Raw genomic sequence first — 21,958 nt, forward strand, 5'->3', positions numbered from 1 at the left:
GTGATTTCGTTCTCGACTATTGACTCCACATTCTCACTCTCTAGAGACCAATACTCACTTTACTTACTCTTTCTGTTTAAATACTGGTAGAAACTCTTGCTATCTGTTTTACATTCCTAACTTTGTCTCACACTCTAATTTCTTCCTCTTGGTTAATCTATAGTCATTCTATGCTGGTTTTTATATTCTGATCAATAATCTGACCTGTCCCTCATCTTTGTGCTGTTCTATACTTTTTCCTCAAAGTTGACACTTTCCCTAACTCTAGTTAACCACTGAAAGGTGGATTCTCCTTTTAGAACTTTTCTTTACAAAAAATACACTACTAGAGTCTGGGCTATGTGGCAGAATGTCCTGCAGCGAGCTTAACGTGAAAAAAGATTGGGTGAGAAAGGTATTTACTCAAAACAGCAGGAGATGTGAAGTGGTGCTCCACAAAAATCAATGCTGAGACATCTGCTGTTCACCATTTACATTAACCACTTGGACTCTGGAATCAAAGTTGTCAGATCTAAATTTGCAGATGATACAAATTTAAAGGGAACTGTCTATCCTGAAATAAATTGGCTGAATGGAAGAGAGTTATTAAATTAACTCCAAAATGAATAACTGCAAGCTAGCATGTTTTGATAGGAAGAATAAGGAGGTCACATATTATCAGGAAGGTGCATGTCTAGGTGGTGTAGAGAAAAGAACATTGGTATAATTACACCCATGAGATCTCAATTGTTGATAGGGTTAACAAGACCACAAAAACAAACTAAGCACCAAATCTTACTGTGAGAGGGATAGAACTGAGAAGTAGGGAAGGTGTGATAAACTGCACTGAACCTTGTTTAATCCACATTTAGAATACCACATGCAATTCTGGAGAAAGTTCTCACTTCTGGGCAGTAACATAACTAGATTCCATCAGTATTAGATAACCACAAGAAAGTCCAATTGGAAATTAAGGAGAAACTTCTTTATTATCGACAATGTGGAACATGTCATCATGACGTAATTCAAGTGAATGTTAGAGATGGAATTAAGAGAAAATTAGATAGGTATACGAGAGAGAATGGAAGAGAGGGTTATGGTGTTAGATTTAGATAGGAGAATGCTTGGTGAAGCACAAACATGGTACATGGACTCATGAGGATTTCAGCTTCAGGTATCCATCAAGCTCCCTTCTGAACAGCACTGAGTGCACTAATGCATGACGGACTACAACGGCTCAAGGAAGCAGCTCACCACCTTCTCAAGGACAATTAGGGATGGATAACAAATGCTGGCTTCTAACAAGTTCAATATCAATCAAAAGCTGGATAACAGTCACACTCTGTGAAAGAATAACTTTAAAAATAATGCAATCCTATGCTCTAGATGGTCAGAAGTACAGAAGGAATTCCAGCTTTCAAAAGGGAAGGAAATACTTAGTTAAGAATGCTGGCTGTTGGGGGACATGGCAGTGAACATGGAGTAAGGAGCAAATGGTAAGACAGCAGGTGAGATGAAGTGAATGTTCCAGGTGATGCAGGATTAAAGAATAGGAGCAAAGAGCCCATGTTCCCGCTCCTGATCAGTATCTGGCGATGGCTGCTGGATAGGAGTTTGTGTACACAAGAGGGGGAGAAAGTGAGGTCTGCAGATGCTGGAGATCAGAGCTGAAAATGTGTTGCTGGAAAAGCGCAGCAGGTCAGGCAGCATCCAAAGAGCAGGAGAATCGACGTTTCGGGCATGAGCTCTTCATTAGGAATTCCTGATGAAGGGCTTATATTTGAAACGTCAGTTCTCCTACACAAGAGGGGGGCAAGGTCATCCTTTGCTTCAATCCAATATACTGTCAACATGCAGTCTTGGCTCTTACTCGATGACAGTCAAGAGTGTGGTGCTGGAAAAGCACAGCAGGTCAGGCAGCATCCGAGGAGCAGGAAAATCGACGTTTCAGGAATGAGCTCTTCATTAGGAATTCCTGATGAAGGGCTTATGCTTGAAACATCGATTCTCCTGCTCCTCGGATGCTGCCTGACCTGCTGTGCTCTTCCAGCACCACACTCTCGATTCTGGTCTCCATCATCTGCAGGCCTCACTTTCTCATTCAATAACATGCCAGAACAGCAGCAGAAAAACGAGGCAAGCACCATTTCTCAAAAGATCCCAGAGGGAAATTGCAATGATTGGAGTGGAAGCTAATTCAGAAAGAAACTGATCTAATTCCCATGTTCTAGAAGAGACTGAAAGCAGCCTGAGGAACCAGGAAATACCTGGGCTGTCAGTTGTACAAAACGTCAATCCAGCGCACAAAGCCATCAAGAAGAGAACTCAGTGATTAACGTGAAGCACCAAGCAGTCACATACCAGACTTAAAAAACACAACTTTTAGATTAGATTAGATTTACAGTGTGGAAACAGGCCCTTCAGCCCAACAAGTCCACACCGACCCGCCGAAGCGAAACCCACCCATACCCCTACATTTACCCCTTACCTAACACTACGGGCAATTTAGCATGGCCAATTCATTTTTGGACTGTGGGAGGAAACCGGAGCACCCGGAGGAAACCCACGCAGACACGGGGAGAATGTGCAAACTCCACACAGTCAGTCGCCTGAGTCGGGAATTGAACCCGGGTCTCAGACGCTGTGAGGCAGCAGTGCTAACCATTGTGCCACCGTGCCGCCCACTTTTTTTTTATGCGGGCATCGATCCCGCTACTTCTCGCATGCAAAGCGAGCGCTCTACCATTTGAGCTAATTCCCCCTTGCTTCTGCAGCGTGTCACATTAATTGCTAATAGAACCTGGTTCCCTGTCCACAGCCTGTGCCCTGACAGAGACACTGCCCAGTTCAGTTAAATAATGCACTTTGTTTTTTAACAAGTTAACTATCAATCAAATGAAAGAATAGAAATTGCTGGAGAAACACAACAGGTCTGGTAGCACCTGTGGAGAGAAAGCAGAGTCAAAAGAATCCAGAGACCCTACAATCCAAAATGCTGATTCTGCTTTCTTTCCACAGATGCTGCCTGACCTGTTGAGTTTTTCAGCTTTTACTGTTTTTGTTTTAGACTCCCAGGATCCACAGTTCTTGGTTTTATGATATATAAGATGAAAGTCTTGGTTAACCAACCTAAACACAGACACTCACCTCTCTGGAAGGGATTGTGGACGGTCTCGTGGCTTTGGTACAGGTGCTGTTTGCTCAGTCACTCCTCCTAAACAAGTCAGAAAAGGAATGATTGAAGTTTCTGCTGGAGAGTTAAACAGTGACAAAGACAGGCAATGCAACTGTCTTTGGCAATTCTTCCCCAACCAAACTAACTTTGTAAAATTAAACAGCATTAAGTCTTACTGGTTACAAATTTCAGATTTGCTGTCCAGAGACTCGCAGATTCAGTGTCACTGAGCTGGACCCCACAGCGTCGAAAATCAGTCTCCGTAACCAACTCATCCCACATGGACTCTTCAACAGTTTCCTCATTTCCGCTTCCCCAACCTCACCCTAGTTCCAAACTTCCAGCTCAGCACTGTCCCCATGACTTGTCCAGACTTGTCCTACCTGCCTATCTCTTTTTCCACCTATCCACCCCACCCTCTCCTCCCTGACCTATCACCTTCATCTCCTCCCCCACTCACCCATTGTACTCTATCCCCACCTCCATCCACCTTCCTCTAGCTTATCTCTTCACGCTTCAGGCTCACTGCCTTTATTCCTGATGAAGGGCTTTTGCCCGAAACGTCGATTTCGCTGCACTTTGGATGCTGCCTGAACTGCTGTGCTCTTCCAGCACCACTGATCCAGAATCTGGTTTCCAGCATCTGCAGTCATTGTTTTTACCTCTATGTTTACTGTCTAGTTTTGAATATGGCTAGGGGTTATAACAGTGAAGCCCGCCTACTATCTGAACTGGGTCATAGAATCATACGTTAAATAGTTAGAGGTTTCACAGCATTTCAAAAAGGGAAGGGTCTGAAGAAGGGTCACTGGATCCGAAAGGTATATTCTGTAATTTCTGTATGTGATCCCAAAAAGGGAAATTAACTCATACTTTAGTGAAAAATACCACACAGACAGTATCTCATTCTGTTCTTGCATCCACAGGCAAGTGACATTACATGTCTGATTCCTCAGATCCCATATCACATATTAAAGAGGAGAGGGGGAATTATCACCAGTACCCTGATCGATAATTTATCTATCAGCTAACATCAAGACAAATCTCACTATGTTGTTTGTGGTATCTTGCTGTGCACAATTGGTTTCTCAGTTGCCCATTTTGTGAGAGTGACTGCACTTCAAAAGTATTAAGTTGACTGTAAAGCACATCCTGAGACATTCTGAAGGTATGAAAGGCACTACAAAAATGCAAGCCTTTCCTTTGTTCTTAAATCACATATGAAACCTATGTTGGCGAAGACAAGACTATCCTCTATGAAGAATCATTTTGGGCTTGGAACATTAACCCTGTTCTTCTCTCCAAAAGTGCTGTCAGACTTGCTGAGTTTCTCCAGCACCTTCATTTTCATTCAGATCTCTAGCATCTGCGGGACTTGGTTTTTATAGGATCATGCTTGAACCTGTAAAATGAACTCAGAACTTCAGAGGACTGATTACAGATTGCTAATTTCTCTGGTATAGATTCTCAGCTCAAATTTCGAAATTACAGGCTTGGAACATTGCAGCAATTTTTCCCAGTGGAAACAACTGCGTTCCCTTAAAACGCTTTGCACCATGGAGAGGTCTGGTACCTTTACAATCCACCTCTATATATAGCCTTGTTCTCAAGCATGTTCTGTTCATGATTTTATTACATAAACCAGCTGCCAATTCATTATACACAAGTTTACACAATGATCCCCTGGAATTTGCATACAAAAGCTTGGCCATAACTGGAGACATACTGTCCTTAAATAAGATCTACATTTGTACAGCATCTCATCACTTTGAAATGTCCCACAGGATGAGACTGTAACTCTGTCTCTACTAACTCTTTAATGTTAGCTGTTTATACAGTGATCACATTTCCCTGAACCTTTTTATGTTCTCCATTTTCAATTCCTTATCGAATTCCATTATAAATGTCTTGTCACTGTCTCAACATGGCAAAACATTCCTCACTCAATACACTAATTGAAAACATTTGTTCTAACTTTCCCCATTCATTTGCTGAGTAATAAAATTTAATTTCTGCTCATTATCAAATTGCTAATTGTCTCTGAATGTTCAAATCCTCTTCTGTTTCAAATGAAAAGGGTTCATATTTCACAGCTTTCTGAATTCTGGAATCATACTTGTGAACTTTCCCTGTCTTTTTTCTTGGTGAAACAAAACTAGTCACATATTAGTTACAGTGCAGGAACGGGTCATTCAGCCCAGGAGATCTAGACTGGTCATTATGCTTCATACAAGCTCCATGTAACTCCATCAATGATTTCTTTAAGTACATCTAAACCATTTGTTGGGAATCAGTTTAGCTCAGTTGGCTGGATTGTTGGTTTACAGAGCAGTGTGATACCAACAGCATGGGTTCCAATCCCATCACCGGTTTGAGGTTATCATGAAGGACTCTCCTTCACAAGTTCTTCCCTTGCCTGAGGTTTGGTTGCCCTCAGGTTAAATCACCACCAGTCGCTTCTCTCAAATGAGAGCAGCCCCTATGGTCTGGACATAACAAACTACTTGCTGCAGTTATACGGAGTTACACATTCTAATCATTCTCTGGATAAAGAGAGGGAGGATGATCTGTGCGGAGGATACAGAGATGCTTCTGTTATTTGGGCAAATGCATAGCAGATGAAATATAATACAGAAAAATGAGAGCATCTGCTTTGGTAGCAAAAACAGAAATGACGATAGGTGGGAATGGGATTAGAGACAACCCTGGTAATTATATACCAGTGAACCTTACTTCGGTTGTGGGTAAAGTGTTGGAAAAGGTTGTAAGAGATAGGATTTATAATCACCTGGAATGGAATAATTTGATTAGTGATAGCCAACACGGTTTTGTGAAGGGTAGGTCATGCCTCACAAACCTTATTGAGTTCTTTGAGATGGTGATCAAACAGATGGATGAGGGTAAAGCGGTTGATGTGGTGTATATGGCTTTCAGTAAGGGGTTTGATAAGGTTCCCCACAGTTGGTTATTGCACAAAACACACATGGGATTGAGGGTGATTTAATGGTTTGGATCAGAAATTGGCCAGCTGAAAGAAGACAGGTGGTGGTTGATGGGAAATATTCATCCCGGAGTTCAGTTGCTAGTGATGTATCACAGGCTCTGTTTTGGGGCCACCGCTGTTTATTATTTTCATAAATGACCTGGATGAGGGCTTGAAGGATGGGTTGGTAAATTTGCGGATGACACTAAGGTCAGTGGAGTCATGGATAGTGCTGAAGGATGTTGTAGGTTACAGAGGGACATAGATAAGCTGCAGAGCTGGGCTGAGAGTTTTAATGCAGAAAAGTGCGAGGTGATACACTTTAGAAGGAGCAACAGGAATAAAGAGTACTGGGCTAATGGTAAGATTTTTGGTAGCGTAGATGAGCAGAGAGATCTTGGTGTCCTTGTACATAGATCCCTGAAAGTTGCCACCCAGGTTGATAGGATTGTTAAGAAGGCATATGGTGTGTTAGCTTTTATTGATAGAGGGATTGAGTTTTGGAGCCATGAGGTCATGCTGCAGCTGTACAAAACTCTGGTGCGGCCACACCTGCAGTATTGTGTACAGTTCTGGTCGCCACATTGTAGGAAGGATGTGGAAGCTTTGGAAAGGGTGCAGACTACATTTACCAGGATGTTGCCTGGTATGGAGGGAAGATCTTATGAGGAAAGGCTGAAGGCCTAAAGGCTGTTTTCGTTAGAGAGAAGAGGTTGAGAGGTGACTTAATTGAGGCATATAAGGTCATCAGAGGATTAGATGGGGCGGACAGTGAGAGCCTTTTTCCTCGGATAGTGATAGCTAGCATGAGGGAACAGAGCTTTAAATTGAGGGGTATAGATATAGGACAGATGTTACTTAGTAGTAACTACTACTTTACTCAGTAGTTGGGGCCTGGAACACACTGCGTGCAACAGTACTAGACTCGTCAACTTTATGGGCATTTAAATAGTGACTGGACAATCATATGGATGAACGTGGAATAGTGTAGGATATCTATACTTCAGATTGGTTCCATAGGTTGGAGCAACATTGAGGGCCGAAGGGCCTGTACTGCACTGTAATGTTCTATGAAACAAGCACCAAATTATTTGAATCCCATTTTCCAGTATTTGGCCCATAGCCTTGTATGTATCCGAACTGCAAGTGCACATCTAAACACATCAATGTTTTGAGGATTGCTGTATTTAACATCCTTACAAGAGTGAGTTCCAGATTCCTACCATCCTTTGAGTGAAAATACTTTTCTCTCACATCCCGTCTAAACATCCTGACCCTTATTTGAAATCTATGCTCCCGGGTCACTGATCCCTCCAAGGGGAAATGTTCCTTTCTGTGTACCCTATTATTGAAACATAAAATATCTGGAGTACTGTGAGCAGTTTTGGTCATGTTATTTAAGAATATGGATTATTTCATGAGAGGCAGTATAGAGAATATTCACTAAGCTGATCCCTGGCATGCAAGAATTGTCTTATTAGCCAAAACTACACATGTTGGGATTCTATTCACTGGCGTTCAGAAAAATGGGAGGTGATTCCACTGAAACATATATAATTCTTACCGGGTATTGACAGGGTAAATACTGAGTGGATGTTTCCCCTCAGTAGGAGAGTCTAGGACCAGAAGGCACAGACTCAGAACAAAGGGGCACCAATTTAAGACTGTGATAAGGAATTTTCTCTGTGTTATGAAGATTTGGGTGCATTGTACCTTTAAGAGAGTTAAAAGCTAGCAGAACTACCTGACAGCACTTGGTCGAAAGATAGATTAGCTGGGTTGCCTGGAGACAAAAACAGTTTTGAATTAGGCCAATCAGTTTAAACTATACCCCGAAAAATACCAAATTCCAATTAAGTTTTGAATTTAGTATATTGACAATCTTAAAAGCCAATGACAGAATCCGATGCTTTGGGAGTACAATACTGGGGAAAGTTGAACAGTTGGGAGGAGAACTGCCACACCACCAGCAGGTAGAGTCTGCCCGAAAGATAGCTCTCTTAAAGGTGCCTTTATCGATCAGTAACCCATGAAACAGAAATCCCTAAGAAGAAGAAAAGATGACTGAAGAAGAAATAAAAAGAAGATTTAATATCTGGTTGGTTTTGAAAATTTAAATTTTTGGCAACTCTTAATCGGGGGTTTTAACAGATTAGTATTCTAGAAGTGAAGATAAAAGATAACTTTGAGGAAGGAGTTGTAAATAGTTGTTAGTTAATTATTGTCTGTTATGCTTTAAGAAATAAAATTGTTAATTGTTACTGTAAATAGTTCTTGGTCTCTCGAATTTTCACAGATTACTGCACAGAATAAATCTTTTCTGTGCTGCTAATTTAAATTACGCAGGAGGGTTTATCCATGTCGTAACACTCTGAAAGGGTTGAAAGTCTTTGGAACTCTTTGCCTCAGAGAGCTGAAGTGGCAGAATCCATGCGTACATTTAAGGCTGAGACAGATAGATCGGTGATCAGTAGGGGAAATCAGGGATTACGGATGCAGGAAAGTGGATGCGAAGAATATCAGACCAGCCATGATCCTATTGAATGGCAGAGTAGGCTTGAAGGGTCAAATGGCTACTCCTGTTCCTATGTCTTATGGAAGACAGTAAGAAAGAGTTGAGACCATAATCAGATCAGCCATTTTATTAAATGATGTAGCAAGCCTGAAGGGCAGAATGGCCTCCTCCTGACACTATATTTTTGTTAGATTTTAGTTCCACACAATGTAAAGTATTGATGCTAAAAGAGACATTAATATGAATGCCACACCAGTCGTGTACCAGTCTCTTCAGCCTTACAACTCCCGTTTTGATCTCGACAGTAACATATACACTCTCTTCTTCTGTTCAACTGCTGGTGGCTATGGCTTTGGCCCAAAATCATAAGTTTCCAACTTTAAATTCGACAAACACCCCCTCATTTAAAAAATTTTCCTTAAAATCCTCATCATCAAACATCTGTTCAAACCAATTATACACTTGGTTTTTAGTTCAGCAGCCATTCCCTTCCTCACTGACTTAATTTGTGACATTTTCCTACATTAACGATGCTGTATCAATAAAACTGGCAACTATTCTAGAATTATCACATACCATTTACCAGCAAACTGCTTTCCGATTTCTGGACAGATGTTTCACTTGTTCCGCTTCCTCCACCACCACCACCAAAGCTAATCCGCGGTCGAGGCACTGGATGTGGTGTTGCCACGGTCGATGAGGCAGAGTCAATCATTTTCCTTGGAACTGGAACAGGAGCCTTCAGCTTCTCATCAGGTGTTGTTCTGTTTACTGAAGCTAAGTTTGTATTCTGGTTTTCACTGACATGTATGGCTGGAGTCCCCGAGGTGTTGCTGCTCACTCCATTCTCTGTAGCACTGCCCATGTCCATACTTGCTACTTGTTGCTGTTTGTTCTGAGAATCCTGTATTTCTGACTGTAGTTCTGGTAAAAGCTGCTCGCCTACCCCATGCTCAGCCTGTTCTTTGGGATCACGGGACTCTGACGATCTTTGTGCTCCCTTTGTTAGGTAGGATTCCACTTTGGGCTCTGATGTGCCCTTGAAATTGGAGCTGTTGGAAAGCTCCAGCTGTCTTGTTGCTATGTCAGTGCTCGGGTGACTCTTTTCAGTGGAGACAGAAAAGGCTGCAGAAAGCTGCTTAACTGAAATGGAAAGACCCTCTTGGGTGCCTGATGGCTCCACACTTTCCTCTTCATTTACTTGTGGCTCTAATGATGGGCTGCCTTTAACATCTTCCGATCCTTTTGTGGTTCCCAGGGAATGGCGCAATGTCAGTGGGCTAGTTGATGAAAGTGTCTGTGCAGGCAAGGAGCCAGAGCCTCGGCGGGATTGCGGAACGGACAGAGGACGCTGCGGCCGGCTGGTGACTTGCCCTCGATGGTGCGTACAGACAAAAGTGCCCGAATGTGTGCCAGGTTTATAGGCTCCAGGGAGCAGAGTACTGGAGCACTCCTTGCATCTGTGTGGAAACAGAACACATGAAAGATTAAATCAGTCGGGCAGGGCATACAGCAGTACACAATTGGGATAAAAACAAATTTCTGTTGGAAATCAGCAGGTCTGGCAGCAACTGTGGGAAGAAAGCAGAGTTAAGTTTTGGGGATTCTTTACCAGAATGATTGGCTTTGAACACAACATCGTGTAAACTGCCTTCTCCCCAAACCTAAGCCTCACTGTCACCTCTTATACCAGACCAGCCAACTGTCAGACTGGTAGAAGCTGCTGCTTTGCTTCAGTATTAGCTTTCATATTTTTCAAACTTAATTTTTATGGAAGTTTCCTTTTATTGACAAGTGTGGCACTTTATTTGTTTTAAATCAGAGAGAAACATTTAAGCCTTTCACTTTTTTTAAAAAAAAGAAATTGTTTATGGGACGTGCAAAGTTAGTATTAATTTCCACCTCAAATAGATCCTGAGAAGTATTAGGACAGCGGCCATGATTAGGCCAAGAACAATGACGGTCACAACACCGTTTTCAATCAGCCTGTGCTTTCACTCAGGTCACTGCTTCCAGTTACACATTAGAAGCCAGAAAGTCCTTCCTTTCTGGGATAGTTTCCACCCATCAGGCTGGGTGTATAACCAACGAATTCCAGAATATGAGGCCATTGAGGGGAGGGGGAGTTTAATAAAGGGAATCACACTCAACACAAATGTGGTTGTCATTACTCAGCACAGGACATCCTTGCGAGATTCAGTCACGCCATCTCCAACTGTTTCATCATCATAAGATCAGGATTGGGCTTTTCACTGACAGTTCTCGTGTTTAGCTCCAAATACAATTCCTCTGATAATGAAGCAACCAGTCTATAGCAGAATCTGGTTCCTACCCAAGCATGTGTTGACTTGGGGCTGGTAGCATTTTACATATAGCTGTCCTCCTAGATAACCAAAAATCCAGTGACTTCAGCAAGTCCCCACCAGTGACATCTGGCAGCTCAACATTGGCCAGAAGCTTAAAGTCAATCCTATTAGCACCCTGAATGCAAGAACAGGAGGGGTAAGCAACTCAACCTCTGATTCTACCTCCCTCCTCCTCCAAAATGTCTCACCAGCACCATCTAGGCTGAAGTTAGGAGTGTGATTAAATCCTCTCCACTCACTGGTTATGGATGGAACAGCAGCAATACTCAAGGGGCTTAACATCCTAAACAGAATAGGTTACCTGAAGCCCTGTGTTCATGATTCCTAATCTCCTTCATGCATTGGATGAAATGTGTATTATCCATAGAACAGCACCTCAATCAACAGCAGCCATGGGGGAAGCCATCAACCTCAGCTCCCATACTGTCCTGATCTAACCACACATTTGTTCCCCTACCCTTTGCTACATTAGAACCCTGGAATTCCCTACTGAACAGCATTATACTTCACCACACAAAACTGAAGTGGTCAAAGACATAGAGCACTAGTTCCTATGTCAACAATAATTTGGCAGAAAATGTGGTTGTGTTAGTGTCTCCCACACCCTGAGAACTAAGAAAGATCAACAAAAGCTAAATTAAACACATAATGTATTAGTGATATTGATATCCTATTAATGTTCTTCATAAAGATTCCTCATGTGCCTGCTGAACTAGGCCTATGTCAATACCACTAAGTACCTTGGTCAGAAAGCATTATAGGTAAATGACTCACTGTTACACATTGTGTAAATGGATTTAGACATCATCAACTTTGTATTTCAGTTAGGAATCTGGACTTGCATTTCACTTTACCTGAAGCAGTTGCGGTGATAAAGTTTCCCATCCACCAAGTATCTCTGCACCAAGTGAACATGTTTGTTGCAAATTGCACACATGCTGCTGAGCGTATTCCAGCGAGGCCTCTCGGCAACTTCCTCTGAGGAATCACTCTGGGAGATAAAGGGCATGGAGGTTAGGAATGACAAACAAACAGTAAGGAATCTGGCTGAAGCAGATTGACACCCACTCTCTGCACAGACTTACACAGTGCACAGTGTAGCAGCAGGCCATTGAGCCGAACAGATCCATTCTCCAAAAGCTTCCTTCCACCCTTCATCTAACACTGTCCAAATGTCCTTCTATTCCTTTCTTTCATATACTTATCCAGCTGGTATCTACACAATTTACCAGCCACTCCCTGTGGTAGCAAGCTCCACATTCTTACCACTCTCTGGCCATGAAAGCTTCTTCTTCACAAATTCACAATTCAGTTTATTGGTGACTTTTATATTTATTACCCCACAGACAGAAATATCTTCTCGATGTCCACTCTGTCAAATTCCTTCATATTTAAAGACCCCTGGACAAGTCACTGCTCCCAGTCTTCTCTTTTCGAGAGAGAGGAACTCTAGTCTGTGCAATCTTTCATAATAATTATAGCCCCTTAGTTCTGATTATGATATCCTGTTTATAATAGGAATCAAATCCATGCATGGTGGATATTAATTGCGCTGCACATGGTGTTTGAGGGAATGCAATTACTTGGTGCCAACTGGCTAGGGACATCCTTTTCAGACAAATGATCTTAACTTTTAGGAATGCCCACCAGTTAAGTGGCATAAAATACAAACCAGCAGCTGCGAGATTGCTTCTGAGGGTTTGATTTGACAGTTTTACACTCTGAAATGGTCTGTTTCTCTCTATTCTCTGTCTATTCATGAGTATGTCAAGACGCCTTCTTAAACTTTGCATTTGTATCTGCTACCTTCACTTGCAGCACATTCCAGCCACTTAACAGCCTCTTAAAAAAAAAACTTGACTGTAATACCTTCCTTAAACTTTCCTTTTGGCTTAAACCTACGTCCCTTGGTATAAATCAAAATAATAACATGCAAGGAAAGGATCTAAAAGCAGGAGAGTGGTACTAAGTCATGATACTGTTTGGTGTGGTGGTGCACATGAGGGCTGAGTGGCCTCCTATGCCATAACACTTCTGTGAAAAGAATTTCAGGAGATGACAAATGGTGAACGTATATAAAAGGACACAGTGGGGCAGTGCAAGTAGGATGCTGACAATTCCTGACAAAGGGCTTATCCCCAAAGCGTCAATTCTCCTACTCCTCAGATGCTGCCTGACCGGCCTTCCTTCTCCAACACCACACTCTTCGACTCTGATCTCCAGCATCTGCAAGCCTTCCTTTCTCCCGGATGCTGACAAGTGCCAGGTTCAGAAGCTGAGAATAGGCAATGATATAATTGCTACAGCTGCTTCTGTTAATTTAAGAAGAACTGCTGCATCTACTGTTGGAGGCTAGAAGCATTGCAAGCAGAGTTGTGCAAGTTGAGCAGATGAGTGTCATTTTTGTTTTCAGACTGTGCCAGTAGCTTGTGAGCTGCTGTCGATGGGAGATCAGTCTAAATACCAGGAGGAAAGGAGATGAAATTCTTTGTCAGCACAGATTTTGGAAGAACCTTGTGGTTGAAATTGGTAACATATGTGCTAAAAGGCATTTTGGAATATCTGTCTTAGCTATAGCTTAGCTATAAATGGAATGCCATTTAATGTCATTTACAGTTTACAACCAACCACTTATAGTTAATTTCTGCCAATTCTGGTTTTGATGGTGCTTTCCAACAGAGGATTTAGTGCTTGCTTTGTTTGACTCTTGTATAGTAAAAAACTCTTATGGTTAAATCATGGAATCTTGTGACTTTTAACTAACAGGGAGTCCAGATTTCATTTCAAAAATAAATTACTAGTCTCAATTAAATCATAACAACGAGATCCAAGATGGCGGCGACTCAGCAAGTCTGAGTTTACAGAGCTCTTCCCAAAACCTGGGTAAAGTGAGTTACTCACCCCCACCACACTTACCAAACCACCCAAAAACATTTTCTAACCTTAATTAGCTGTTTACTATTATATTTAAGCAGTTTAATATTAAGTGGATAATGAGTAAACCAAAGGGACCCCGCAGCTCTCAGAAAACAAAGACCCCTCCCCCACCCTCCTCTCCTCCGGCTGCAGCTGATGTAAAAACAGGCCTTGAAGAGATGATTGCCAGGCTGGAAACGACACTCGTCAATTTCATCGCAGAATCCAGACAGAGATGGAACTCATTCGAAGAAAAGTTACAAAAGCACAGCGAGGCTCTCGAGGAATTACAGGGCCGAGTGAAGGGGGCGGAGCTAAAGGCCACGACCTCCGCGGCTGCAGCACAAACAGCTGCAGAACAGGTGCGACCTCTGGAGCAGAGAGTCCGGGCCTTTGAAATCTACATGGATGACCTGGATAATAGAAATCGGAGAAAGAATATCCGTCTTCTGGGCCTCCCTGAACAAGAAGGGAAGGGACAGTTAGTAGCATTTCTGGAGCGATGGCTGCCCCAGCTTTTAAACCTGGGGGCTGAAACTGACCGGGTAAGGGTGGAGTGGGCCTACCGGGTCGCAGTACGCGGATCTGGCCCAAACCAGCGCCCACGCCCGGTCCTGTTCCGGCTGCAGAGTTATAGGGAGAGACAGATACTCCTGGATGCCTCCAGAAATCTTGGAAAGGATCCTAAAGCCATGATCCATGAAGGATCCAAGATTATGTTATTTCAGGACTTCTCCCCGGCTTTGGCACGAAGGAGGAAGGTGTTTGATGAGGTGAAGAAATGTCTAAGGAACTTAAATATTCAATACACCTTACGCTACCCAGCGACGTTATGCTTTACCCACGAAGGATCCGAGTATAATTTTAGATCACCAGAAGAGGCTAAGGAACTTTTAGACTCGTTTAAATAAATCGTAAGAGACAATTTATGTTGGCTTGCCTCTCCCACACTCCGTGGGGAGAAATGGATACTTTACTCTACTTTACTTTTGCTTCTGGGAGCAGGGTTGTCTTCCCTTGCTATTTTATGTTATTATACTTAACTGTAATTTGTTGGAGTTGTAATTTTATAGTTATGTGTGTTTGTACATGGCATTGATGCTATCAGATATGCTCAGGTATGGGTGGGGAGGGGTGGGGGTGGGGCGCTCACTGTTAACTCTAGCTCGGTATTATATCTAAATCCTATTAAGGAGCGCCCGGGTCAAGGGTGGGACACTGTTTGGGAGAGGATATGGTGGACCTTTAGAAAGGAAGTAAGGCCCCCTGAGAACAAGGGGGAGGATCTCCATTCAAACATGTTTTATTTTTTTTTGTTCTTATTGTTTGGAAATAGTTTCCTTTTTATTATACTGTTATGAGTGTATTAGAGAACATTTTCTCTTGTTTGAAGGATGTGAGTGACTCAACTATACACTCTGGATAATTGTGGATTAGATTAGTAGTTAACTGAGTTTCATTGTTTTTCTTTCTTCTTTAGTATCATTCCTTTGAATTTTGATGATTATATATTTAAGATCTATTTTTATATTAATGTTTGTGCTTGAAAGTTCTGTTTATTTTTGTAAATCTGTCAAAATATTAAATTTCTAATAAAAATATCTTTAAAAAAAAATCATAACAACAATCAATGGGAATATTTCCAATGCTAAACAAAGTAATGTGAATGCTGGAAATCTTAAACAACAACAGAAGTAGTTGGAGAAATTCAACAGGTCTTGCAGCATCTGTGGAGAGAAAGCAGACTCAATATCTCAAGGTCAGTGACCTGAAGAAGGGTTCAATGTTACCGCTTAGAACTATTTGTCATCTGTCATCCCATTCACATCGATTTATAATGACTTGAAGAGTTCCTCGTGGCACAGTGATAATGCCCAGCCTCTGGGCCAGAAGGTCCAGGCTCAAGTCCCACCTGCTTCAGAGGTATATCATCATACAGCTAAACTGATTGATTAAGAAATATCTATAATGACTTCTGATGCCTTAAATTTAAAATTATTATCCCTCAATTTAAATAATTCATGGCCTCATCACTCCCTGTCTTTTCCTGACTCTATTCCTAGAACTTTCCATTCTTTTGACCCACTGCATCACTTCTAATTATTCCTAATCAGGCCTTCAGCCACCTTGGCACAGAACACTCTAATTCCCTCCCACCAACCCTTAATGTCTCCACATCCACCTCCTCCTCTAGGTTCCCCCATTAAAAACCTTCAATACCCCCTCCTTTTGGTCTGCACCAATTTTTTTCATATGATGTCTCTGTCAAGTCTTTGGGATGTTATTCTGCATTAATGTTATCAAAACACAAATAGCTACTAATAAGATTATAAAAATTATATGATTGTCAATAAATAATACAGCTTTAGTGACTGTTAGTAGAATCATGCTATCCAAATTGTTTTGAATGAAGGCGCAGACTTACATTTGCTAAGGGGACTTGTTTGCTTACAGTGACTGGTTTCTTGATTGATGGTTCTGATGGTGATATTCCGGCTGGTCTCTTCATGGAGGGGGGTACTCCAGCTATAGGAAGAAAAAACACGTAACCCTGGAGTCTTCAAAATCCTAACTGACCATTCAACACTATTTCCCTTTTACAGAGCTCAACAGTATAAATTTGCAATAAAACTCTTTTTAAAAAAATAACTGATGCACTTCTATACACAAAAGCCATCACCCTAAATATAATTTTCATTGCTGAGATTACAGCTAAATTACGGCATGTCTGTCTCTAAGATAATTATTGCATCTCAAGTAATTCCTAGTATGCAAAATGCTTAGACTTGTGATAACGTATTAATGTAAATCTTTATGGAGTAAATCTATTCAATAAAAATTATACAATTGATATTTATTTCATTACAATACCACCCACATTCACCCTCTATATAGTACCTCCTGAGCAGCTGTAGCTTTAATCTAGAGACTCCACATTGCCTTACAAGGAATTATACCTGCTCGGACATTCAAGTGAAAGAAACTCAATTGGACAGCAACTTATTGGACTCTCTAATGCATTTGAGTCAATTCTAATATCTTATTATCCTTACTAGATCTGGTCTACAGCAACATGGTTGACTCTTAATGGCAGTTTGGGATAGGCAGTAAATGCTGGCCCAGCCAATGACACTCATTTCATGAACCAATAGAGGAAAAAAGAAGTCTTAGACATATCTGTAATTTCCTTCCATTTTCTTTCTCGAATATGTCACTGTGGTGTAAACCATTACCCCACGTATTGAATATGGTAATAAACTGTATTTTGGCTTAAGCTTTAAGAATTTACTATGGTTAGAGAACAAAAAGGCTTCCATTTCCCAAGATTTGGAGATGCCAGAGTTGATCTGGGGTGTCATTCCTGAATGGCACACCCTCCTCATTCCTGAAATTCTCCAGCACCTTGAATGCTGCCTGACCTGCTGCGCTTTTCCAGCAACACATTTTTCAGCTCTGATCTCCAGCATCTGCAGTCCTCACTTTCTCCTAGTTAATTTTAACATACTGCGAATCCTCTTGCAAGGATACCTTCCTTGAAGAAGCTCTCTTCCTCCCTCTACAAGGATTTCAGTGAGTCCCTCTCTCACTGCACCCCCCAGGTCATCTCCTCCTGCTTGGCACACCCTACTCATTCCTGAAGAAGGGCTTATGCCCAAAACGTCGATTCTCCTGCTCCTTGGATGCTGCCTGACCTGTGCGCTTTTCCAGCAACACATTTTTCAGCTCTAATCTGGGGTGCACAGAGTTAAAAAATCACACAACACCAGGTTATAGTCCAACAGGTTTAATTGGAAACACTAGCTTTTACCTGATGATGAAGGAGCAGTGCTCAGAAAGCTAGTGCTTCCAATTAAACCTGTTGGACTATAGCCTGGTGGTGTGTGAATTTTAAGTCCATTTCCCAAAGCTGTTTCTGATTTCTCCAAAACAATCGGTGGAGCCTAATAACCATGAAGTTGGAACCAAATTAGCTTTTCCCCTTCCTATTGGGTAAGTGGGGGAAACTCCTTGGCCACTGCAGCTTAGAGATTGGTGTCAGATTGATCCAATCAGATTTGTGTTTATCCATCACTCTTTCATATATCCAGTGATGTTACACCTGGAAAGGGAGCAGCAGGAGCATGGAAGACGTTATTAGCAAATTGATGACAAAGATAAACTCGGTACCAACATTTTCAGCCAAAAACCTGGTGGGGAACACGTGTTCATTGTGACCACAACTTCAAAGCTGCAGTGATGAAGGAGTTCCTCCATTCAGAATGAGGAAGGGATATTTTCAGCTCCACAAAGCTTGCAATGTGACCAAGTATCAGTTTTGGTTTGAGTTTCATAGTCACTAAACTGCCATGACCCACAACTGTGCCTTCACTTCTGTCTTGTCTCATTTTATTCAACAGTGAACATATATCAGCCTTTTCATTTCACAAGACAATCGCTGTTCCAGATGCCCTTAAGTCAACCACCTTGATCAGATGGGCCAATAAGTTGAGGAGTGGCAGATGGAGCTTAACCTAGATAAATATGAGGTGCTACATTTTGGGGGTAAGGCGAATCAGGACATACTCATACACTTAATGGTAAGGTCCTGAGGAGTATTGCTGAACAAAGAGACCTTGGAGTGCACGTTTACAGTTTCTTGAAAATGGAGTCGCAGGTAGACAGTGGAGTGAAGGTGGCATTTGGTATACTTGCCTTTATTTGTCAGTGCATCAACTATAAGGGTTGGGAGGTGTTGTGGCTGTAGGCCATTTGGTTAGGCCACTTTTGGAACACTGCATCCAATTCTGGTCTCTCTCCTTTCAGAAGGATGTTGTGAAACTTGAAAGGGTTCAGAAAAGATTTACAACGATGTTGCCAGAGTTGGAGGGTTTGAGCTATAGGGAGAGGCTGGACAGACTGGGGCTGTTTTCCCTGGAGCGTCAGAAGCAGAAGGGTGAAAGTTTATAAAATCATGAGGGGCATGGATAGGGTAAATAGACAAAGTATGTCATCCAAAGTAGGGGAGTTCAAAACCAGAGAGCATATGTTTAAGGTGAGAGGGGAAAGATTTAAAAGGGACCTAAGGAGCAACTTTTTCACACAGAGGGTAGTGAGTGTATGGAATGAACTGCCAGAGGAAGTGGTGGAGGCTGGTACAATTACAACATTTCAATGGCATCTGGATAGGTATATGATTAGAAAAGGTTTAGAGGGTCAGATGCTGACAAATGGGACTAGATGTCTTTAGAATATTTGGTCAGCATGGACGAGTTGAACTGAAGGGTCTGTCTTTGTGCTGTACATCCCTACAACTCTAAGTAGAAACAGCCTGCATAGTGGGTGGATTGCACCTGCAGGTTCCTTTGCCGACGATACACTGACATTACTTCACTCTGACTGAAACAAGCTATAAAATTATAACAAGTTTTAATGAAAGTCAAAATCAAATCAGAATTCCAAAACACAATGGAACTGAAATGGCTCCGTACCATGAGTCTGGTTGGTGAAATAGTTGTAGAACTGAGAAACGTAGGTCAGAATGCTTAACCGGTCTGGGACACGCATGGCCACCATATCCTCTGGGTCCAAGAGTGCTGGAATACCCAGCTCCTGTTCAGCCACTTCAAATGCCTATGGAAACACAAACACACAGTAAGTAAGTGCTAGCTGTTTAAAGGACTAATATGGAACACACACTTCCAATGAGTGAGTTACCATTGTCAGGCACAGCAATAGAAGCTCAAGAACTTCTTCATTCAATCAGACATTTGATTGCCTTCTGAACTCAACGCCAAGTTCAGAAATTTCAGACCATTTTTTCCACCTCATTTGGTTAATGGTAGCTGTGAGTAATGAATCTGCTTTCCCCATTTTTACTTCCTCCAGACCCAGCTTTTATTTCTTTACTAGTTCCACTAGCATCTCCCTTTAACCTTGCACCATCAATGTTTCTGCCTTGAATTTCTCCTACTTTCTCTCTATCACAAGCGTTTTGTTCTTTCCATTACTGTACATACTCAAAACCTGCTACATGACAGTATAGTGGATTAATACTGACTGGAAGTCACCCTTGTAAACGTCAGGGTTACATAAACCCTTTTCAGGGGCACGGTGGCACAGTGGTTAGCACTGCTGCCTCACAGCGCCTGTAGACCCGGGTTCAATTCCCGACTCAGGCGACTGACTGTGTGGAGTTTGCACGTTCTCCCCGTGTCTGCGTGGGTTTCCTCCGGGTGCTCCGGTTTCCTCCCACAGTCACAAAGATGTGCAGGTTAGGTGAATTGGCCATGCTAAATTGCCCGTAGTGTTAGGTAAGGGGTAAATGTAGGGGTATGGGTGGGTTGCGCTTCGGCGGGTCGGTGTGGACTTGTTGGGCCGAAGGGCCTGTTTCCACACTGTAAGTCTAATCTAATCTAATCTAAACAGTATGAACACATTATTTAGACCAAGACTCCTACTACCTTTGGGCAGCAAGCACTGCTGCCTCACAGCGCCAAGGAGCCGTGTTCGATTCCAGCCTCGGGCGACTGCCTGTGTGGAGTTTGCACATTCTCCCTGTGCCTGAACGGGTTTCCAGTTTCCTCCCACAATCCAAAGATGTGGTTAGGTGGATTGGCCATGCTAAATTGCCCATAGTGGTCAGAGATGTGTATGTTAGGTCAGTCAGCTATGGAAATTCAGGGTTACATGGATAGTGTAGGATGGTGGGTCTGGGTGGGATGCTCTTTGGAGAGTCAGTGTGGACTTGATAGGCTGAATGGCCTGCTTCCACACTGTCTAGATTAGAGTGGTGCTGGAAAAGCACAGCAGGTCAGGCAGCATCTGAGGAGCAGGAAAATTGACATTTCGGGCAAAAGCTCTTCATCAGGAATGGTTGGAAAATCGATATTTCGGGCAATAGCCCTCTAATCTAAACTCTGATTTCCAGCATCTGCAGCCTGCTTCCACACTGTAGAGATTTGATGATTTCCACTCCCCTTTTTGTGTAATAAGTCTAATTATAAAATACTACCTCTTCGTTCTGGATTCCCCAGACCAGAGGAGATGTAATGGATACTCAGAGACTCCTAATCAAAGAGATCATTTCTAATCTTCTATATTAAGCAGAATCCAAATCCAGCGTGGGGAGTTTGCACACTCTCCCAGTGTCTGCATGGATTTCCAACAGGTGCTCCAGTTTCCTCCCACAGTCCAAACTGTGCAGGTTAGGTGAATTGACTATGCTAAATTGCCCATAGTATTCAGGGATGTGTAGGTTAGGTGTTAGGGAAATATACAGTAATAGGGTATGGGAATGGGTCTGGGTGGGTTGGTGTGGACTTGTTGGGCCAAATGGCCTGTTTCCACACTGTCGGAATTCTGTGAATCTCTAATATTTCAAGATCTCATGAAACCTTATTGATCTGTTATCACATTATAGTGGATTAGCACTGACGGGGAGTCCTCCATGTAAACTGTACAAACATGTCATCCAGACCAGGACTCCTACCACCTTTGTGTAATTAGCATGATCTCAAAGTACCATTACCATGGGAGCAAAGTATGCACAAGCCCTGCACAACTCTTTCTTACCTTGATATGCACAAAAGAATGGTGGCAAAATGGTATGCGACGAACATGTCAAGTTGTTTAATCCAATAACCATACAATTAAAGGAAGGAGCACGATCTAGTAATTCATTCACACAGATCAGAACAATCTAGCAGTTAAAGTAGTTGAATGAGGATAGAGACCAACTTTAGCTGCTCCACCAGGAAGTGTCTAAATAATTATTATTCATTTTAATGGTTACAGTAAAGGAAATCTTTCAGCCAGTCAAGTCTATGTCAACTCCCTGCAAGGGCAGTTCAGCTGATATCATACCCCCACCCAAAAATTAATTCCCTTCAAATGTTTGTCCAATTACCATTCACTAGCCACAACTGACACTGTGTCCACCACACTCTCACTTGCCACAGAGAAAAATATTTCCTTCAACCACTGAAATATGCAGACAGCCAGGTCTCTGCTTGTGTTCCCTCGTGAACTGGATTCTTAGACTCTCA

At 42.3% G+C, this 21,958-nt stretch overlaps 1 protein-coding gene across 1 annotated transcript in view; it reads right to left on the reverse strand.

Annotated features, from left to right (window-relative positions):
• micall1a (MICAL-like 1a) overlaps window positions 1-21,958 on the reverse strand; it is a 90,258-nt gene that overhangs the window by 38,488 nt on the left and 29,812 nt on the right. Inside the window, exons 3-7 of the mRNA XM_060849381.1 lie at window positions 19,403-19,544; window positions 16,360-16,460; window positions 11,873-12,009; window positions 9,229-10,112; window positions 3,127-3,193 (exon numbers count right to left, since the gene is read on the reverse strand). Coding sequence (XP_060705364.1) covers window positions 3,127-3,193; window positions 9,229-10,112; window positions 11,873-12,009; window positions 16,360-16,460; window positions 19,403-19,544 — 1,331 coding nt within the window. The remainder of the gene's footprint in view (window positions 1-3,126; window positions 3,194-9,228; window positions 10,113-11,872; window positions 12,010-16,359; window positions 16,461-19,402; window positions 19,545-21,958) is intronic.

This window comes from Hemiscyllium ocellatum, chromosome 33 (assembly GCF_020745735.1).
Source record: "Hemiscyllium ocellatum isolate sHemOce1 chromosome 33, sHemOce1.pat.X.cur, whole genome shotgun sequence".
Lineage (NCBI taxonomy): Eukaryota > Metazoa > Chordata > Chondrichthyes > Orectolobiformes > Hemiscylliidae > Hemiscyllium > Hemiscyllium ocellatum.